The sequence below is a fragment of the Panthera tigris genome, chromosome B4, assembly GCF_018350195.1.
Source record: "Panthera tigris isolate Pti1 chromosome B4, P.tigris_Pti1_mat1.1, whole genome shotgun sequence".
In the NCBI taxonomy this organism is placed as follows: Eukaryota; Metazoa; Chordata; class Mammalia; order Carnivora; family Felidae; genus Panthera; species Panthera tigris.
The window spans coordinates 125679648-125700884 of NC_056666.1; the positions used below are offsets into that span (position 1 = coordinate 125679648).

The following is a 21237-nucleotide window of genomic DNA, read 5'->3' on the forward strand; positions in this document are numbered from 1 at the left end:
TCTCAGCTAGCTGGCCCTGTTTCTAACCTTCCCTCCACGTTGAGGCGAACTAGGGCTGAGAGAGGGCCGCATTAATTGGTATGGGGACCCAAAGGTGGGGGAAGGGTAGAGGAAGAAAAAAACAGGCTTTGCGTATGAAAGAGAAAAACAAAGTGAAATCCGAAACTCAGGGGCAGGAAGTGACCCCAGGCAGACACTTTGTGAACCACTGGCGGGTAGCACACCTCGGTGGGTGGGGGTCACCTGCCCAACCTACCACCCTCCCGTCCTGGTACCAAAGCCAGGAGACTGAGGGGCAGGGACAGCAGCAGAGGGACAGTATCCGCGGCTGTTCGTTCCCACAGACCCCCCGTAATTGCCGTGCCGCTGCCCCCTACTTCCTGCAGCCTTGGTCACCGCCGGGGGCGTGTGTGAGGGGCGGGGCTACGTGGAGCAGAGGAATTAAAAAAAAAAAAAAAAAAAAAAAAAGGCGAGATAATTAGCATCCTCTAATCCCATTGGCTCTCCGTCGGCCCTGCTTTACATACGCCCGCCCTGCTGGCTGCCAGGGTGTTGCGGGGTTCGGCAGGGTTTGCAGCCGCCGCGGTAACTGCTGCGCTTCAGTGCAGGGCGGGCTGGCGCTCTAGCGAACCTCGGGCCGGGAGCCCGAAGCCGGGAGCCGGGAACCGGGAGCCTGGACCCCGGAGCCAGCTGCCGGCAGAGCTGCTGCTGCGGCGGCATCTGAGTCCATTTCCGTCCTACGAACACTGAGGCCGGCGTCCGGCGGCTTCTGCGCTCAGCAGGGCCCAGGGAGGAGCGGGTCAGACACTTTTTATTTTATTTTGGAAGAAAGGGGCGAGTCCCGGCGTGAGCTTTCCTCCCGGCCTCGCTCGCTCCCCAGTGCGCCCCAGCTCCCGCCCGGGCTCTGGAAGATGACTTCGGGGTCTGCCCGGTGTCTACCAGCGGCGGCGGCGGCGGCGGCGGCTCGGGGAAGCAGCCGAAAGTAGTAACACTTGGTAGTAGCGGCTGGTGGAAAAGTGAACCGAAGCAGCGCGGACTCGGCTCTCCCCGCGCGCCGGCTCCCGCTGCTCTCGCTGCTCCTTCCCTGGCGGCCGCAGCATGAAGTGGCGCAGCGATGGCCAGGAGAGGTAAGAAGCCTGTGGTGCGGACCCTGGAGGATCTGACGCTGGACTCGGGTTATGGTGGCGCGGCGGACTCGGTGCGCTCCTCCAACTTGTCCCTGTGCTGTTCCGACTCGCACCCGGCGTCTCCGTATGGCGGGAGCTGCTGGCCGCCTCTAGCTGACTCCATGCACAGCCGGCACAACAGCTTTGACACCGTCAACACTGCCCTGGTGGAAGACTCCGAGGGGCTGGACTGCGCCGGCCAGCACTGTTCGCGGCTGCTGCCGGACCTCGACGAGGTCCCCTGGACCCTCCAGGAGCTGGAGGCGCTGCTGCTGCGCTCGCGGGATCCCCGGGCAGGCCCGGCGGCCCCCGGCGGCCTGCCCAAAGACGCGCTGGCCAAGCTGTCGACGCTGGTGAGCCGGGCGCTGGTACGCATCGCCAAAGAGGCGCAGCGCCTGAGCCTGCGCTTCGCTAAGTGCACCAAGTACGAGATCCAGAGCGCCATGGAGATCGTGCTGTCCTGGGGCCTGGCGGCGCACTGCACGGCGGCCGCGCTGGCCGCGCTGTCCCTCTACAACATGAGCAGTGCCGGCGGCGATCGCCTGGGCCGCGGCAAGTCTGCGCGATGCGGCCTCACCTTCTCTGTGGGCCGCGTGTACCGCTGGATGGTGGACAGCCGCGTGGCGCTGCGCATCCACGAACACGCCGCCATCTACCTGACAGCCTGCATGGAGAGCCTCTTCCGGGACATCTACTTGAGGGTCGTGGCCTCCGGACTGCCCCGGAGCTGCAGCGGCCCTGGCCCGGGCTCCAGCTCCGGCCCAGGCCCGAGCTCGGGCCCCGGCACGGCCCCCGCGGCGGATAAGGAGCGGGAGGCGCCGGGAGGGGGAGCGGCGAGCGGCGGCGCCTGCAGCGCAGCCAGCAGCGCCAGCGGGGGCAGCAGCTGTTGCGCCCCGCCGGCCGCCGCTGCTGCCGCCGCAGCCCCACCGGCAGCAGCCGCCAACCACCACCATCACCACCACCACGCACTCCACGAGGCGCCCAGGTTCACCGTGGAAACGCTGGAGCACACAGTCAACAACGACTCCGAGATCTGGGGGCTCCTGCAGCCCTACCAGCACCTCATCTGCGGGAAGAATGCCAGCGGTAAGTGGCCGCGCGGGTGCCGCCTCCTCCCACCCAACCCCTCCAACTCCGGTTGCAAGTTTGCCTCGCACCCTCCCCCCCGCGTCGTTCTGGCCACCCACTGCTGTCCCAGGCCTCTGAGAGGACCGCAGAGCTGGAGGCGGCCCGAAACTCGTCTGTTCACCCCCGCGCTCGGAATCCGCGTACTTTACGCGCGCGGCTCCTAAGGTTCCGAAGTCCCGGAGAGCACAGTTCTGCCCCTACTGCAGGGCGGGGCGGCGGCTGCCGCCTGCTGACTGTGGGAAGAACCCATCATCATGTGGGGGCACAGGTTTGATCATTTGCCCCTAGTACGTATTTCTGCCATAGCCCTGTGCTTTGTTTTGTTTTGTTTTTGACCTTGAAGATGCCAAATTCTCGGGCGCAGGACTTTGGCTGCTTGGAATTACGAAAGAGGTGCATTCCTCCTACTGCCGCCCAGTTCTCCTACTTCCCTGCGCCCTCCGGGACCCTATCTGGGCGCGGGTGTAGGAGAGGCCCCGCGGCCGTCAAGGCAGAACAGTGGAGAGATCGCTTGGCCTAGAAACAGTGGGGGAGAGGTGTGTGTGGTGAGAGGGTCGAGCGGGAAGACTTCTAGGTCCCAAGTTTTCCCGGGGCAGTTTTTGGAGGCTAGAGCGCACAGCTGGTGGGTGCTGCTCGACGGACACCCCCTTCCTCAATATCCGACCTTCCAGCTCCTGCCTCTCTCCGTTCCCTGTGGCGGGGAGCTGCAGCTGTCACCACTTGCCTTAAGGAGCGCCACTCGAGACCCGGGCAGGATGGGAGTGGGGCGGGGTTCTGCAGGGGGCTGTCAGTTTAGGGCGTCGTTTCCAGCAGGTTCGGTCATCCCCTCCCACAACCCCCGTTTTGGAGGCGGGAGCTGGGTGGGTTTGAACCTGCAGTTCTGGCGGTGGAGGGGGTGGGGCTGGGGGCTCTTGTTTTCGAGAGCTCGAGCTGGCGGTCCTGCCTGTCTGCGAAAGCCAGAGCTAGACACTTCAAAGCTTCAGTTTTCCACAGGAAATGGTAGAAGCGTAACTGGAGACTCTAAAAGCGAAATAAAACTTTGCTACATATTCGGTGGTTTGGCCGGAGATTGCGTGGTTGGAGCTGAAATGCAGTCTTTCTGGGTAGATTTCATTCATGTTGCTGCCTGTCGGTTTCCCGGGGGCTGAAGGAAAGATGCGGCGGGCGCGGCCCGGCCTCTGGGGGTGCCAAGTGTGTGCTTGTGAGTGTGTGCGTGTGTATGTTAAATGTGTCTGTGAGTGTGCGCAGGAGAGGGCAGGCGCGCGGGGCTCCAGCAAAAGCCCTTTGGAAACTGGCCCTCCAGCTCTCGGTCCTTTCACCTGGTTTTGATCATCGTTGGGGGAGGAGAGGGAAGGAGCAAAGTGGGCGTGGGGGTGGGGGAGGGGCGGGATCGCGACTTCCGCGTTGATCTGGAGACTCTCGAGGATCTCCTGGCCAGAGCCCTTCCCACTCTGCTGCCAGTCGAGGGCGCAGAGGCTCCCCCTTACCTCCCCCCCAAACACACATGAAATCCTGACCGAGGCGGAAACCTGCAGGAGAAGGTTATTATTGATTGGTCTTTGCATAAGCTTCTTCAGAAGGGGGAGGATTCGCTTGAAAACCCCGGGACCTGTGGACTGGACTGCTCTGTGTATGGAACTCTACCCCCCCCCCAAAAAAAAAAAAAAAAAAACCACAGAAGGGCTTAATTTTCCTCCCACCAGGTGCGCCCACCTCCCGTGATCGTACCTCTCCCATTACAATCATCCTTAATTCTTACTGGCCCCCCAAACCTTTAGCCCCCTGCTGGGACTGGACCTTCCTTTTAGTAATCTCTCACAGTGTTTCCTTCCGAGTAAGGAGCATTCCCCTTAGGGGGCGCCAGTCTTGGGATCTGGGAATCTGGGCAACCTGCTCCACCCCGCGTCTTTGCCATTCTCTTGAAGTTAAGACTTTAGCTGACTTTCCTTCTTGGGCCTCAAGTTTCTTCATCTGTAAAATAAGGGCGTCCTGTAGCTCTGTCTGTATTAGTAACCTCTAAATTTTTTTCAAATTGGTTTTACTTTTATGATCTTTAACATCTTTTAAAGACAGTGTTTGTGTTTATCCTTTTCAGAGTGAGTATAATTTAAGGAAGGAGAAGACCACAGAGTTGGTTTTGGGCAGGGTGAGTGTGTGGTGATTGGGGTTTGCAGCCATCCTGGCGTTTACCACACCACAGAGTTTAACTCCTGGGTGTCAGGGCCCCTTCAGCCATTTCTTAGTATGAGATATACTGTAATTTCACTGTGATCTATCTCTTTTCTTTGAGCTTGTTCAAAATGGCAGGTCATTTATGCAGAAGAGAAAGGAATGAGCAATTAATTTCTTAGGTATCTGAAACATACATTAAACATCAAACCTATTAAACTGTTTTGCATGGCAGTCTTTCTGCTCTGCCGGCCTTATTAAGGAGCCCAGTCCTCACATGATCGATTTTTTCCCCCTTTAACTCCGCAGCATCACTTATTTCATTTGTGAATTCATTTATTCGTCAATATTTATTGAGCTGTTAGTAAATTTAAGGACTGCGCAAATATGCAGTACACAGGTAATAACGGCCAATATATATCCAGCGCTATTCAGATGACCCATTTGATCTTCAGCGTTCCCTTGAAAAGCTACTGCTGTTATCCCCATTATACAGAGGAGGAACTGAGGCACAAGGAACCTAACTGTTTTGCTCTTAGGCCATCCAACCCAGTTGAACAGAGACCCTTTACAGCCTGACAGTCTTTCTGTCCCAACACATTACTCTTGTTGTTTCTTTCAAACTGAACTGGGCCGTACTAGATTATTACATTTTTATAATCTCTGCCAAAGTCTAAGGGAGCACCTGGTACACAGCTGGAGCTTATTAGATGTCTGTTAACACCTAGCATATAGCAGATGCTGAGTACTATTTGTTGAATGAATGTAAGAGGCCCATTAGCAGATGCTGAGTACTATTTGTTGAATGAATGTAAGAGGCCCATTAAATCTTTGGGATTTAAAATTTACCCATCAGCATCTATAATCAACTCTCTAAAGGCCTCTGAAGTCAGACTTCCTGGATTTGAATTTCAAGGCTGTCCTGTTCTAGCCGTGTGTTCTTAGGCATGTTAACTAACCTCTCTGAGCCCCATTTTCTTCAGCTGTAAAATAGAGGTAATTATTAGGATTAAATGAGATTACGTGTATAAAGGCATTACACTCTGGTGCCTGACACATGCTAGGGGCCAAAATGGTCATGGTAGTTGTGATAATCCAGGCACAGTGGTATCACACATCTTTATCTCATCCAAATGAACTCCTCTCTGGTGTGGACAGAGCCAGCAAGGTACAGGATTTTACTTGGATCCCCCTTCCCAAAATTCCCAAAGTCAAATAATTCATTGCACCCATCTCACGGATTGGCTCCATGGGCTCAGCCCCCACTGCCAAGGTCACAAAAAGATTGTTTTGGTCAAAAGAAAGTAGCTTATTTTATTTGCTGTATTTTTTATTTTTTTAATGTTTGTTTATTATTTTGAGAGAGAGAGAGAGAGCGTGAGCAGGGGAGGGGCAGAGAGAGAGGAAGACACAGAATCCGAAGCAGGCGCCAGGCTCTGAGCTGTCAGCACAGAGCCCGATGCGAGGCTCGAACCCACAAATGGTGAGATTATGACCTGAGCCAAAGTCTGCTGCTTAACCAACTGAACCACCTAGGCACCCCTTATTTTTAAATAAGCTGTATTATTTTTAAAAAGGCATGCTTAGTGAAGTGCTAGGGAACTTTCCAGGTAATAGAGTTCAGAGGTATATGCATTTGTTGAAATGGCATTGCATTGTAAACTTAAGAATGTGTGTTTCACTATATTTTAAAATGTACTTTAGTAAAAACAAACAAACAAACAACAAAGACATTAAGAAAAAAAAGATAGACGTCCTTGACTGAAATTTTGTTGTAATGCAGAGAGAGTTTGAAGGGAAGACTGGAAGAGGCAGTGTGGTGTGATGAAAGGGATAAAGACTTTATACTGGGAAAGACTTAGCCTTGTATATCAGCTCTGCTGCTTTCCAGCAAATGACTTAATTTTGCTGAATTTGGTTTTCTCATCTGCACAGTGAGGATTACCAAAACAAACAAAAAAGGCATTAAAAAAAAGGGAAGAAAATCCAAATCTACCACATACAGTGATTAAAGGATTAAATCAGATCAAGTATGTGAAAACACCTGTCACATAGTAGGCACTTAGCAATAATGGCTTCCTTAAAAAACTGATTATTCAGGCTGCTGATTTTGAATAGTCTCTTTCATTCAAGAATCCCAAATCACTTTATAAACATTAATTAACATGGGCCCCAGCCCCGGCAACACTGGCTTGGTGGGTAGGATGGTTTTCAGGTCTTTTTCTTCGCCGTTGCCCCCTTAGATTCTGTTGTGCACTAAATGGCTTACTCAGCAGTTTTCCTGTCCCCTATCTGGTCATGCTGTTCCATGGTGCAGTGTTGCTGTGCTGGACAAAAATGTCACAGAAGAAACCTAGCTTCTTCCAGAGAATAGCAAAACTATCTCAAGAGTCAGCCACGGCAGCGTCTGTGCTCACAGAGCACGTTTTTAATTAACTAGCTGAATGTAAATGAAAACTTGGAATTTGGGTCAGTGGAGGGTTATTTGGTTTCCTATGCAGACTTGCCAGTTCAGTGCTGGGGCATTTGCAAGTAGGGTGTTTCATGGAACAGAAAATAAAAATAACGGCAAAATAAAATGAGGAGGGATCAACCCGGAGACCTGGTATTAGGAGCCACATGCTGATGGCTTTTGAATAGGAGGAAGGCCTCCAATTCTGGGTCTATCATGATTAGTGACCTTGAGCCAGGCACCAAAATCACCTCTAAAATTGGTCTGATTATCGTCTACCGAGAGGTCCGACTTCGAAGTCAGGCACACCCATAACTTGCAAGCTTTCCTATCAGTAAAATGGGTATTCTAATAATAGCTACAGTTATGTAGTGCTTATTACATGCCAGGCACGGTTTCTCTTTATTATAATCATTATAATCACATTCGCTGTTACAAAAGACAACCCCCAAATCTCAGGAATTTAACATAATAGAAGGTTGTTTCTTACTTGCTAAAGTCTGATTGGGAGAGGAGTGATGGGGGAGGAGAAGGAGGGTCAGTTAGGTACCAAGATTGATGTGTTTGGCTTTCTTTACCTTTTAGTATGTGGCCTTCAGGGCCATACTTGGACATTCATCTAGCCAATAGGTAGAGAAAGGAGAGAGTAGAGATCTTACGAAAGGTGTTACGGGCTAAGCCTGAAAGGGATCTCCATCGTTTGTGCTTATATATCCTTGGCCAGATGTGCCAGGGTTTCTCCAGCCACCAAATATCTGTGTGTATCCTTCTTCTCTCACTTAAAACATGTTCCCCTTCCCAAGGGAGGACACTAATATTCTGTGCAGTCATTGCTTGCAGAGGAAAGTTGAGGATCTTTGGGTGAAGCTGAGTTCTAGCCATTGGATTGTGTATGGCTTCTCATGGTCCAGGGAGCCATGAGCCAACAGAGACATGTTATCTGCCCCTCTGCATCTATATTCCCACATTGGAAAGGGCAGGGTAGCCGCAGTAAAACTCCCATTAAGAAAAAGCAGTAGTGGAAGACACACACAGGTCACTGGGTTAGTTCTTCTGAAACCTTGGCAAGTAGGCACTGTGTAGTTGTGCCCTGGAAATGGGTGATGTTCCTTGCTTAAGCCCTGAGTCTGCTTCTGGGAGAAATTTCCTGGTTTCTTGTTCTCCATGCTCCTGGCTCTGCCTTGTGGTGGGAGGATTGTCTGTCCATTTTTTTTTTCTTGGCCCTTCCTGAAGCAGGTCCTGAGGGGTATGACCAACCTGAAGCTCTAAATCTTTTGTAACCTAGTTCCTTCCTGCCCTTGAACTTCTAGGGGCCCAAGGATTGTTTTAATGCTGTAACGGTAAAAGATTTTTAAAATGCACGCTTAGAGATGTTGCCAATGCAGTTCTCTTAACAACTTAGTAGGATTTTCATCAGTGACATCGAATGTGCCGATAGCCACACCCATAGTCATTTCCTAGAGCTAATTATCAAACTGGATTATTTCTTCACTTTCTTACCTGGATACCTTTATCTCCCCTTAATGACAGCTACCTTGCAGCCATCAGGCTTATGCGGAAGCTTATACCCTTAATCTGATCATTTTTTTCACTTAAAAGTCTTCTCAGTCTTTACTCTTACTGTTTGGGGTCTAGAAATCATTGTCTTTTTCAGCTCCTCTTTCTTATTAATGCCTTGCTAAACTCAGCCAGGAGCAATAAAGCAAACTATTACCATTTTTTTTTTTTTCCTAAACATCTTTCTCTAGAGCCTATAGGCTCAGTTGGCCCAGTTTCTGCCTCTGAGTCGTCCTAGGTGACAGTTAACATTTTACCACTGTCCAAAATGAGGCTGTCCAGTTTCCCAGGCTCTACTATCTGACTTCTAAGCCAGGACCACATATTTAAGCACCCTACTTCTGGTACCAATTTCTTTAGTAGTCAGGGTGATGGTAGCTGTTAGATCAGATCAACCATAACATCTTAGTGGCTAAACACAAGAAAAGTGGTCGTCTCATTCCTGTTGAGAAAAGTTGATGCCAGGGCAGGGAAGTGCTTTGTTCCACAGAAGTTGACGGAGGTTCTGCCTTCTGGAACATTTGACTCCCCAGAACTTCCATGCTCGGGGACAACAGGAGTGTGGAAGAGTGTAGGAGGTTTTTATAGGACAGTCTGGATGTGAGTATATCAACTCCTTCCACATTCCAGTGACCAGAGCTCAGTCACATGGCCTCACCTAGAAACGAGGGGGCTGGGAGTTATGGTCTCTGGCAGGGTAGCCATTCCCAACTACAATTCTAGATTAGAAAGTTGAGGAACAAAAAGTTTCAAGAATCTGTCTGAGGTGACACAGCTCACAAATGGCTGGGTCAGATCTGAACCCAGGCAGTCTGGCTCTGGACTGCCCCTTAGGATATTTGTGAAGATTAAAATAATATAAAAGAAATGACACAGTGTATACAAAGTGTCTTTCCCAGTGTCTCACGGTAAGTAAATACTTTATACCTATCATGCTTTACGTTTATTATTATTGTTACTGTCATCCTAATCCGGAAGTGGGGTGTGGTGTGGATTCATGGTGAATCAGTATGAACCTTTTAGGCATGGGAAGAATATGAATCCAAAACGAGTGGGTGCCCTCGGAAAAGTGTATTCCGTACCTGTCTCTTCCCCTCCAGCACCCCTTGCAGAGGGGCTAACACTTGCTGGGCCAGGTAGTGTACTAGCAGGGCGTTCCAGAATACTTCCCGCAGTCTTCACCCCATTCTTGTGAAGTGCGTGTTTCCTCTTCCCGTTTTACTGGGGAGGAAACCCAGGCTCAGACAGGTTCAGTGGCTGGCTGAGTTGCCACAGGTACTGAGGGGTAGAGTTGGGGTTTGGGCTTCAGAACCTGTGCTCTCTGAAGGGCTACAAGCACCGTGGTGAAGATGAGCCTCTGAGGGGATCCCAGAACAGCCCAAGGGGTGTGTGGAGTGGAAGGCACAGCTTGCCTTGGTGCTGGTGGTCCTGGTTGAGGATTGCCCTTCATGTAATATGTGATCCCAGCTCTTTTCTCAGCTCGTGCTGGTTTTCCCCATCCTGGCTGCCCCGTGAGGTTGCTGTGTAGCCTCTTCAGCCGAGGCCTCGGGGCGGTGGGTGGCTTTGTGGTCTCCAGGGGACAGCTCTGTCCATACCCTGCCTAGCTGGGTCAGTAGACTCAGTGCCAGAAGGAGGGCGGGCCTTCTCACTAGAACTGAGTGCAGAAATCTGTGGCATGATGGAGAATTTGTTCTGGCCCCCCTGAGAATCCCAGGGCTGGAGTTTTCTCAGACTTTAGAGTTAGTGGACCAAGGTGTAAACTCTGGTGACCTCGGGAAAGCCAGGTAACCTTTCTGAGCCTGGGTTTCCTCATCTGTTAAATGACAGATAATGGTAGTACGTCCTTACGGTGTCATCGGGAGGATGAGTTAGTTCATGTAGAAGTCCCTAGAATAGGTAGTATTGGACGTATCACAAACACTTAATGTCTGGTAGCAATTATTATTATTATCAAATGTTTAAGAGGTGCCAGCTTCCTTGCTTAAAGTTCTGCTTCTTGAACCCTGCTTCATGTATTGAGGAAAAACCTTCAAACACTCTACCAGTAACCAGGCTTCCGGGGTTTGACCACTTAACTGGTTGTATGATATCAGACAAGTTACCTAACCTCCCTGTGACTCATTCTTCCTCTTTGTTAAGTGAGAATAATAATAAAAGCGAATTCTTAGGGGAGTGTCTGACATGTAGAAATTGCTTGATAAATGTTGCTGTTGTTTTATTATGTTCATTATGATTTTTTCTGTAGGCACTATGTTAGATGTTAAGTAACATGGTCCCTGACCTCATGGAGCTTGCAGGCCTGTAGTGAATTATTTTCATCATGAATAATCATGTAGGTATACAACTGTGATGGTTGCTACAAAGGAGAGATACCTGGGGTAGTCAGGAGTAAGGGAAGGCTTCGATGAGGATGTGAGGCTCGAGTGAAGTCGAAGAATGACCCATTTGGTTGAAAAGGTAGAAGATACTCCATGATGCAAGCAGAATGTGCGAAGGGCCTGTGGCAGAAGGGAGCATGGTAAGAAGGAGAGCAGCCAGGATGGCTGGAATGGGAGAACAAAGTGAGGAGAGCTGGGTGGAGGTTGGACCAAGCCATCTTCCAGATTAAAGAGTCTTCTTTTCCCAAGGACACCGGAAAACCTTTGAAAGGTTTTAAGGAGGGCAGCGCTATGATCAGACTTGTGGTCTAAGAAGCTCATGTAGGCTGCAGTACTGAGAACAGATAGGAAGGAAGGGAAAGGTGAATGTGGGAAGGCCAGTTAGATATTGTTACCAGCCCCATCCTACCCAAGAAGAATCTGAGGCTGTGAGACATTTTGTAACTTGCCCAGAGTCTCTGAGGCAGTGAATGCAGAGTGGGGATTTGAGCTCAAGTCTGAGGGACTCCAGATTCTCCCTTTCTCCCACCCATGTGGTAGCATTCCTGGGGAGCATTCCATTCAACCCTCACAATTTTACAGGTAGGGAAACTGAGGCTCAGAGTGAGACTCCCCTTGCCCAACGTCACAAGGTCTTACAGCAGAGCTGGAACCAGTACCCGGGCTTCTGGATTCTTAGCCCGTCTCCTATTCTCTGTGATGCATTGCTTCCTCCAGACCAGCTCGCTCCTTGGGGGCAGAGAGGGCTGAGAAGCTGCGTTGTTGACAGCAGTTTTGGAGATTAATTTACAGCCAGGCTATACCATCTCCAGCTTTTACTCTGCGTATCACAGTAAAAGAAATGCTAGTCCAGGAGCATGGGGGAGGTTCCCATTCACTTGCGACTGAGCCCACGAAAGCAGTTACTGTGAAGATCAGGCATGCTCCATGTGGAACCATATTAGCCGCTCCCCAGTGGGTTAACATCCAAAAGCAAATCAGAGAGGCAGTTTGATACCTTAAAAAACAATGCTTGTGTCAGAGGTTGAGGCTGCTTGGATTAACTGGGTTCTTTTGGGTGGCGTGTGTCATTGTTTCTTCCTAATCCCAGCCCATAGCACCACCCAGAAGTCAGGATGTGCATGCAGAGGCAGACACAAATTACCAATCAATCTCTCTCTCTCTCTCTCTCTCCCTCAATGGCCTCAGAGAATTTCAAGTACTGGGGAACAGATACAGCGTTTCCTTTCCTCGGCCTCCCCTCTGGCCTCTTTTCTTGGCCTCCTGCCCCTCCTACCCCTTGCAGCCTTACCTTTGCTGACTCTGAGGGCTAGGGCCTGGGCTCACCCTTGTGAGCAACAATGGACATGGTCCTGCCCTGAGAAGCTTGCAGACCTGAAGTAGGTTTAGTTTATCCACAGATAATCACCCAAATGTAAAACTGTGCCCGTGACCGTAGCTCCTCGGCAGAGGTTCACAGGGTCGTAGGACAGAGTCTCCTCAGACTGTGGGGTGAAGTCTGGGGAGGCCCAGCTGGCCATCCTGTGTGCCTCCAGGGGTGACTGGGGATACCAGACCTCCGGGGATCCTGGGTGGGATTGGGGGTTAAGATTCGTGGTTACCTTCCCACCCTGGAGCCATGTCATCGGGGCCGGGAACGGAGCTGGGAATCTCCTCTCTCAATTCTGAATTCTGTGTGTGCCCCACTCTCTTTAGAAACCTACCCCGCCCCTCCACCCACTCTCTCCATTCTGCAGCTGCCATTTTCAAGGCCAGATGCTGAGTCTCCAGATGCTTGTTCTTCCCATTCCTGGGGTGGACTGGTGTGGGTGGGAGGCTAAGCGAGTGGCCAGGTGTGGGGCGCCCCCTCTTTCTCTTCCCCTCTCCATCTCCCGGGCTCCTTCCCTCCTGGTCCTGCTGCTGCCACTGACCCTCTTGCTGTTCCAGGTTTTCCTTTCCCTTAGCATGAGAGCTGTGGAGGAAAGAGCGACAGACCAGGAGCAAGCTGGCGATTTTGCAGCCTCTGGTGGTCTCAGCATGTGGAACCCCTTGGGGCAGCTGGGAGCCTGCAGAGTGGGGGCTGGTGGTCGAAAGGGAGGGGGTGCAGGAAGGTGCCTGAACCCTCTAGCAAGTAGGAGGGCTTCTTCGGCTCAGGCCTAACCGGGTTTACATATGCTGTGTGGCCTGGGACAGGCCCCTGACCTCTCTGAACCTGTTTCTTCTTATAAGAATGGGAAATAATGATAATACTAGGTTCTGGTATTCATGCTGCCATAAGTGTCAAACAAGGCAACACTTTGGAAAACAGTAAAGCCTGGAATTTACTAATGGGAAAAGGTAACATTTACGGAGTGTTCATCACTGTATTAGGGCTTTCCTGAGAAACAGAACCAATAGGATATATAGAGATTATATATGAGGTGATTTGTTATGGGAATCAGCTCACATGGTTGTGGAAGCCAGAAAGTCCCACAATTTGCCAGTGCTAGATGGAGAACCAGAAAAGCAGGTGGTATAATTCAGTCTAAATCCTGAAGCCTGGGAACCAGGGGCCACTGGCGTAAGCCCTGGAGTCCGAAGGCCTGAGAACTAGGATTTGCTGCCCTTTAGCTTCCCAGTGGCCTGTGTGAAAAGAGCCATCGTGAGCAGATAACACAATTCACAGTATGATGGATGAGACAGAAATAAACTAGCTGCTGTAACTTTTCCTGCAATTTAGGCCTGAACGAAATTTATCAGCAGGAGGCTAGAAGCAGTTATTAAGTGGCACTTAGCAACCTCACATTTCAGCCCATAGTTGTTAAGAAAGAACAAAGAGAGTCTCCTCTTGATTGCAAAGGGTCTCTCTCCCCTGTCTGTTCCGCCCCCCCACCCCCACCCCATACCTTACCGAACATCCAGTTGTGGTATGTGAGTAACAGAAGGCCAGGGATGGGGCAGCATATCAGTGTCCCTCCTGTGTTCTGGAGGAGGGTCTTAGGGTCAGAAGTTGGCCTGGAAGCTTCTATCTGTGTCACATGGTCCCTAGAGACAAGATATGCATTCATTTGAGTAAAAGTATATAAATGCTCCTCTGGGGAAAAATTAGCACCCTGTGCACTGTACCTGTAGATGTGGTCTTCAGCAAGCCTGGGTGCGAATTTGGGGAGGGCGGAGAGTGCTGGATGGGGTCTGGGCTTTGGAGAGATCAGCACCAGTGTGGTCAAATACCATCCTCTTAAGGGTTTAAAAACAGAAGAGGGGATGAAGCCCACTGTAGAACAAGCTGTGTGGTCTCAGGCAAGTGATTTAACCTCTCTGGACTTTTTTCCTTTTAATTTTTTTTTAATGTTTATTTATTTTTGAGACAGAGGGAGACACAGCATGAACAGGGGAGGGTCAGAGAGAGAGGGAGACAAAGAATCCAAAGCAGGCTCCAGGCTCTGAGCTGTTAGCATGGAGCCTGATGCGGGGCTCGAACTCACAGACTGTGAGATCATGACCTGAGCCGAGTTGGAGGCTCAACCGACTGAGCCACCCAGGTGCCCCTGGGCTTTTTTTTTTTTTAATTATTTATTTTGAGAGAGAGCAAGCTGGGGTAGGGCAGAGAGAGAGAGAAGGAGAGAGAGAGAGAATCCCAAGCGGGCTCTGTATTTATTGTCAGTGTGGAGCCCAACACAGGGCTCGAACCCAAGAACCATGAGATCATGACCTGGGCTTGAAACCAAGGGTCAGATGGACGTTTAACCTACTGAGCCACCCAGGAGCCCCTGCACTTGTCTTCTTGTCTAAAAAATCCCAAGAGTTTCAAGGCTCAAAGGATCATCAGTTATGATAGCGATCTGTAAACTACAAAATAATCATTTGTCCATTCATTCATTCATTCGACAGATATTTGTTGAGGGCCTGCTGGGTAGGAGGCATGGTTCTGAGCACTTAGCATATATCAGTTCACAGACAGACAAAGACCTTCATAGACCATGAATTCTGGTTGGGGGAGACCTTAAACAATCGTAAGTAAGCAAATATAGGATGTCAGAAAGTGATAACTGCCATAGAAAAGGTAAATCAGAGTGAGGGGGATTGGGAGGGCTGGGATGGTGAGTTGTAATTATAAATAGTGTGGTTAGGGTGGTCCCACTGAGAAGGTGACATTGGTGCAGACAGGTGAAGGAGGTGAGAACTTTGTGTGAGTATCAGGGCGCCTGGGTGGCCTAATTGGTTAAGCATCTGACTTCATCAGGTCATGATCTCACGGTTCATAAGTCTGAGCCCCACATCTGGCTCTCCTCTCAGCACAGAGCCAGCTTCAGATCCTCTGTCTCCCTCTTTTTCTGCCCCTCCCCAGCTTGTGTGCACTCTCTCTCTTTGTTAAAAATAAAAAACAAAAAAATTTAAAAAATTAAAAAATGGTAATGCAAATACTAAAAAAACAACAAAACAAAACAAAACAAAACAAAACAAAACAAAACAAAACTGTGTGAGTACCTGAGGAAGGAGTGCTGTTGGCAGGGGAACAGCCAGTACAAAGGCCCTGAGGCAAGAGTAGCAAAGAAGCCCTTGTGGCAGAGAAGTGTAGGTGAGCCAAGAGGAATAAGAAGTGAAAGCAGAAAATTATAGAAAGCCAGGTTGGGCAGGTCCTCATAGGCTATTGTAGGCTTTGGCTTTTACTTTTAGTGAACAGGAAGCCATTACAGGATTTTCAGTAAGGATTTGTAGGTCTGACTTATGATTTAAAAGGATCACTTCGGTTGCTGGTTGAAAAACAGGCTGTAGAAGAGGAAGAGTGAAATGAAGACCACCGGATAGAGGTTCTTAAAACAACCCAGGCAGGAGATGGTGGTGCACTAGACCAGGGTGTTAGTAGTGGAGGTGGGCTAAGAAGTGGTTGGATTGGGGTCATAATGAAAAGGAAGAGTCACCAAGACGTTGTTGACACATTGCAGGGGGAGGGGGGGTGGAGGGTGCGGTCAGGAAAGGAGGGGAGTCAAGGATGACTGCAGGGTTTTTGGTCTGAACAACTGGAAGGATGGAATTGCATAAACTGAGCCGGGGAAGCCTGGGGAATGAACAGGTTTGCAGATGGCAGAGAGATTGGGCGTCCAGTTTGGAACATGCGAAGCTTAAGGAGGCTTTGAGATCCTTAGGTAGAAATGTCAGCTAGGTGGTTGGATAATCATGGCTGCATTCAGGAAAGACTTGGGTTTGCAGGTATAAACTTAGGAGTCAGAAGCATATAGATGGTTTCTAAAGCCATGAGACATGACAAAGCCCCCTAGGGAATGAGTGTAGAAGAGATAGGTGGGCCAAGGGCTGGGCCTTTCCGTGGGCCAGGCCGAGGAGGAGCCAGCAAAGGACACTGAGAAGCAGGAGCCAGTAAAAAGAACAGAAATGTCCTCATGGTCAATGGAAGAAAGCATCTAGGAGGAGGAAGGGTTCATCTGTGCCTTGTGGCCTGTGAGGTAGTCACCACCATCATATCCTGAGCTGTGGGGGTATTTTCGCCTGCCGCCCCAGGGACCACTTTGGGCCCGAAGAAAACAAGCAGGATCAAGGTGCCTGATGGGGACCACACTAACCATAATGAACCAGGAAGATGTTTGGTATGTTTTCTCAAAGGGATGGAGGCAAAATGGTCTCAGTGTGTCATCTATAAACTGAGGGGATTAGACCGAATCACTGACTTCAGACTGGACTCTCATGGTCTGAAAGTTCTCTAAAGGGCATTCAAGTGGGGAGGCTTCCCGTCCCACCCTGCACACTCACTTCACCAGAGCTGCTACCCTTCCATCTGTTTTAGTATATTTGACTTTTGCATAAGATGCATTTGAGAAAGGGATTCTGTTTGTTGCCAAATAAAGTCTGCAAAGCACTGGTCTGGAAGATTAGCAAGTCCTTCCTGCTCTGACATCCTAGGAGGCTCAGCTACTCAGGGAGCAGGGATGCCACCATGTGCCTGTTTCTGTGCTTTGTTTGGCTTTGGCTGTGGAGATCAGGAGGGTGTGTCCCCCCCGGGGCTGGGAGAAGCACTGAGCCAAGTGGGATAGGGAAGGGAGAGTTAGGTAGGTGCTGTGCCTGGAACCTCGTAGAGCTCCAGGATCCCAAAGGGAAGGAAGAAAGAAGAAGAACCATTATTGGCAACAAACAGAACTGGTAGGATGCAGGGTCCAATTAGATGCTTCCAAGTCTAAGATGTCTCCTCTCTCCCCCTCCTCCTTATTGTTTGCAATTCTGCTTTTCTCCTGATGCAAAGCTCTTCTTTTTGCCCCCCCTTCACTGTTGCATCCTCACCTCCTGGGTGCCATTTTTGATACAAGGGAGCAAAGGTGGAACTCATCAAAGTCATCTCTGAACCAAAAATAACCCTGTCCAGCCAGACACGTCCCGACCTTCCAGGTCAGAGTGCTTGCTTTCATTTGTCAGTGCTGCTACATTCACCTATGGCTCTCAAAGGTCTGAGGTTTAAAGCTGGCTTGCCTCTGTATTAAAGAAATATGTATATTTTTTTCCTAATAAGTTCTGGGAGTAAATCAGTTTTACATCAACCAAAGGATCAGTCCTGAATTCCTAAACCCCAGTGTAGAAGATGGGGGCTTTGGGATGTTATGGCTTAAGTTGTTTGCTCATTAAAATGTCTAATCTGGCTGATGTTCTGGGGAGGAGTCTGTATGGTGTATCTTGCTATGTAGCCAAACGTCTGAGATCAGACAGCCTGGGTTCACAACGTGGCATCATCCCTTATTGGCTGGTGGCCTTGGGTGAGTTCTTCTCTCCTGGCCTTAGTTCCCCCCACCACCCCCCCCACCAGCGCATAGGAATGTTTTGGGGCTGGGACGAAATGCCATGATACTTATGAGCACTTAGTGTGGGGCAGTGAGCGCTTGACACATGACAGCTATTATTGCTGAAATTCTCAGTCCCTAGTCCCCTGAAACCTCTACTGTACCACCCATCAGGTTATACTGTGAACAGTCCACTTACCTGTCCATCTTTATAGGCCAGGCGATTTCCTGTTCATCTCTGGGTCTCTAGTGGGCACATAGTTGGCACTTACACAGATTTGTTCAATGAATGAATGAGGCCATGGAACACAAGCTCCATGCGAGCAGGGTATTTGTATATTTCACTCCCCACCATCACCCCGAGACTTAGAACAGTGTCCACACATAGTGGGCACTGAGTAAATATTTTGTAGTCTGTGAAATGAGCCATGGATCAATGAAACTTCACTAACAGGCAAACCAAGAGCCTGGAGCTAACCACTGGCCAATGGGCTGGGAGTCTTCCCCTGTATTTCTAAATTCCCAGCCCTGAAAAGCTCTCCTTTTCAAAGCTTGCCTCTCTCTTTGAAGAAGAGAAAAAGAATGGTTCCTCATTATTCCTTTATACCCACTTTCCTCCTGTGAGACCGCACCTTGCTCTCATTCAAAGCTGAAAGCTGTATCTGCATATAGACTCTCGGATCTTCGAACTGGAAGAAGCCACACAAGGCTCCTGGTATAGCCCTGCTGCCTTCAGATGGGTGTCAGGTGGAGTTTGCAAACCAGACATCTGAGAGCCAGGGGGATTAATAGATGTGCGTGGGGCCGCACCACTGTTGGCAGATGAGCGGGTCAGAGAAAGTGGAAGGTCCTCACTTCACGGCTGGACCTGGGCCTTAGCTCCCTGAATCCCAGCTTGGCGTCCATGCTGCCATGCTGCCCCAGGGAAAAAGAAACAAGGCTTTGTTTCCTTTACTCAACCGTGATTCAACCCTTTGTCCTGTTGATTGAGGTCCGCCATGGTCGGAATCAGTGTAGAGCAGTCTCCAGACATTCTCTCAGCCCAGTCCCTCCAGCCCCACCGATGAGGTCGGTATCTTTAGTTTGCCCCGCACAGCCTGGGGAACTGAGTCAGAGAGGCTGAAGAGACCCACTGAGGGCCGTGCTGTCCGGGTGCAGGAGCTGGGAGTCCCGCCCTGGCCACCTGGCGGGCCATTGGCAGGCTGTCCTGTGACCCATGCTGGCCGTCGGCAACAGGGGTGCAGTGTGACCCGTGAGAACTCCTTAAATGTTCTAATAACACTAAGACTGTGTCTAGACCATGATAAGACAGCTGGTCAGTTCCACAGCGGAAAAAAAAAAAAAAAGAATCAGCGATTAGACGAATAATCAATTTAATCAGATTGGCAATGTGGAATTGTAAAGAGAAAGCAACCGTGTATCTATTCCCACCCCCAGTACCCCCCACCATGACTCAGTGTTTGTGGTTTTGTTGGTCTCTCTCCATCTCTCTTTGTCCTTCATTTGAGAAGTAGTTCAGCGTTTACGAAACACTAGGCACTGGTATAGGAGGAAAAGCACACGTCGCTACCAGTATATAGTCCAGTTTTGTGATTACAAAAACCAGGACCACTTTTTTCCCTGGAACAGTGTGACACTTATTGATTCAAATACTTAAGCTGAGCCAGTTTAACCCGATGCTCCTATTGACTAACTCAGGTCTGTGTCGTCTTCCCCCTTCCTCAGGGAGCAAACTCATCTGCCAATTGAGTAGCATTGAAGCAAGGGGCCCCTGGAAGAGAGGAGGAAATGTTTGCTGTTTTTCAGGTTGCACTAACTGTAATTGTGAACCCCACAGTGCTTGTTATTATTAATTCTTTAGGCCTCCACAGTTTACAAAATTCCATCAGTTATTTCTATCAGTATTCCTAACAGCCCTGCGTATTAGCATGGGTGGTAGGCATTAGTGGCCTCATTCTGAGGGTGCCAGAGGTGACCTGTCTTGCTCAAGGTCGCTAAGTAAGTGGCAGCATGGGGCAGCTGTTTGAATCCTAGTCCGGTGCTCTTTCTGTGCGTCCCAAGTCGGCCCTTTGTGCATTGTGGGTGCTCAAGAGTTTTTAAAAAAATTTTTTTTTTAATGTTTATTTATTTTTGAGACAGAGAGAGACAGAGCATGAACGGGGGAGGGGCAGAGAGAGGGGGAGACACAGAATCTGAAGCAGGCTCCAGGCTCTGAGCTGTCAGCACAGAGCCTGACGCGGGGCTCGAACCCACGGACCGCAAGATCATGACCTGAGCCGAAGTCGGACGCTCAACCGACTGAGCCACCCAGGCGCCCCTGTGGGTGCTCAAGAGTTTTGAGAAACTGGATTGAATATCCCAAGGCAGGGAGGAAGAGTACACAGGGGTCCTATCTGAAGACTAACCAGGATCTGGAAGTTACCCCAGCTTTTGGCCCTCCTAACCTTTGGAAGTATGGGGTTACTGTGCCCCTCCCCTGCAGCCTGTCAGGTCAAGGTTCAATGGAGCCTTGAATCTGACCTTGGCCCCTACCTTTACATCTTCAGCCATTGCAAGAGGCTTCTCATGGGCTTCAGATGCTGCTGCTTGAAGGTCACAAAGTCCATGGGGTGTCCACACAGAAAGGAGGAGGGTTCCTGCTGTGCACTGCAGGACACAGCCCCTTAGCCAGCTTCCCACGGGCCCAGAAAGAATGGGCTATGAGAGCCTCTCCACTTGTGGACTTTCTAGAGGAATCTATGGCCCAGCCTGAACAAGCTCTTTCTGAAAGAAAGCGCAAGTTCAGAGGCTCATGAGGGCTGGTGTGCCTTAGCTCAGCTGTATAATCCATCCTGTTCTTGTATACAAGAAGTTGCTCCCTGTTGCACTGGGCACTTGAAAAGAGGGGGCGTGCCCAAGTGGGAGACACGCTCCCGGACAGGTTTCTTGCCTTGGTTTTCAGTTTGCCAAAAGTTTTCCATTGCAAAGGCTTGTCACAACTAGAAATCCTTACGTATTCTGTGCACAGGGTCTCTGTTATGGATCTTAATCATTCATCATGTTTTCCTTAAAGTAAAATGAGTTTTCTGTGAAAGGAGAAGTAGGAGGTTATTGATAGTACATCATATATCAAGGAAAGCTTCAGTTTGTTTCCATTTGGAAGAAGTGAGGGCAAGTGTTTATTAACTTCAGCAGTACCAGGAAAACAGGCAGCCATCGTGTGTGTGTGTGTGTGTGTGTGTGTGTGCGCGTGTGTGTGTGCACGCACATGTGTGTGTGCATGTGTGTGTGTATGCGGGCCTACATTAGTCCAGCAGACTTGTCAGAAATCGGGCATTTGCCAAGGCTTCCGATCTTAGTTGAGTTTTGATAGCTAAAATTGGCAGACTGTCACGTAGGTAGTTTTAACATCTTCCTTATTCCAGCCTCCCTGCCTTTGGAGGCACCGTCCCACATCACGCCCAGACATACCCCATCAAATTTATATTATGGCTGGAAAAAAAATTGTAATGATTTTGCTTTTGGAATTGTTTTGCCACACGTACATCTCATTTTTCGGTGGGCTCTGATTTCTCTGCTGTCATCATGTATCCTCAGGAATTCTTGCAAAATGAGAAAAGTCTAACTAGCCCTTCCTGTCCCCCCCCACCCCCCCCACCCCCGCGAAT

At 49.9% G+C, this 21237-nt stretch overlaps 1 protein-coding gene across 1 annotated transcript in view; it reads left to right on the plus strand.

Moving 5' to 3' along the window:
* Positions 1-598: 598 nt before the first annotated feature.
* Positions 599-21237, plus strand: part of BTBD11 (BTB domain containing 11) — a 314753-nt gene continuing 294114 nt past the window's right edge. Inside the window, exon 1 of the mRNA XM_042993104.1 lies at positions 599-2252. Coding sequence (XP_042849038.1) covers positions 1115-2252 — 1138 coding nt within the window. The 5' untranslated portion in view covers positions 599-1114. The remainder of the gene's footprint in view (positions 2253-21237) is intronic.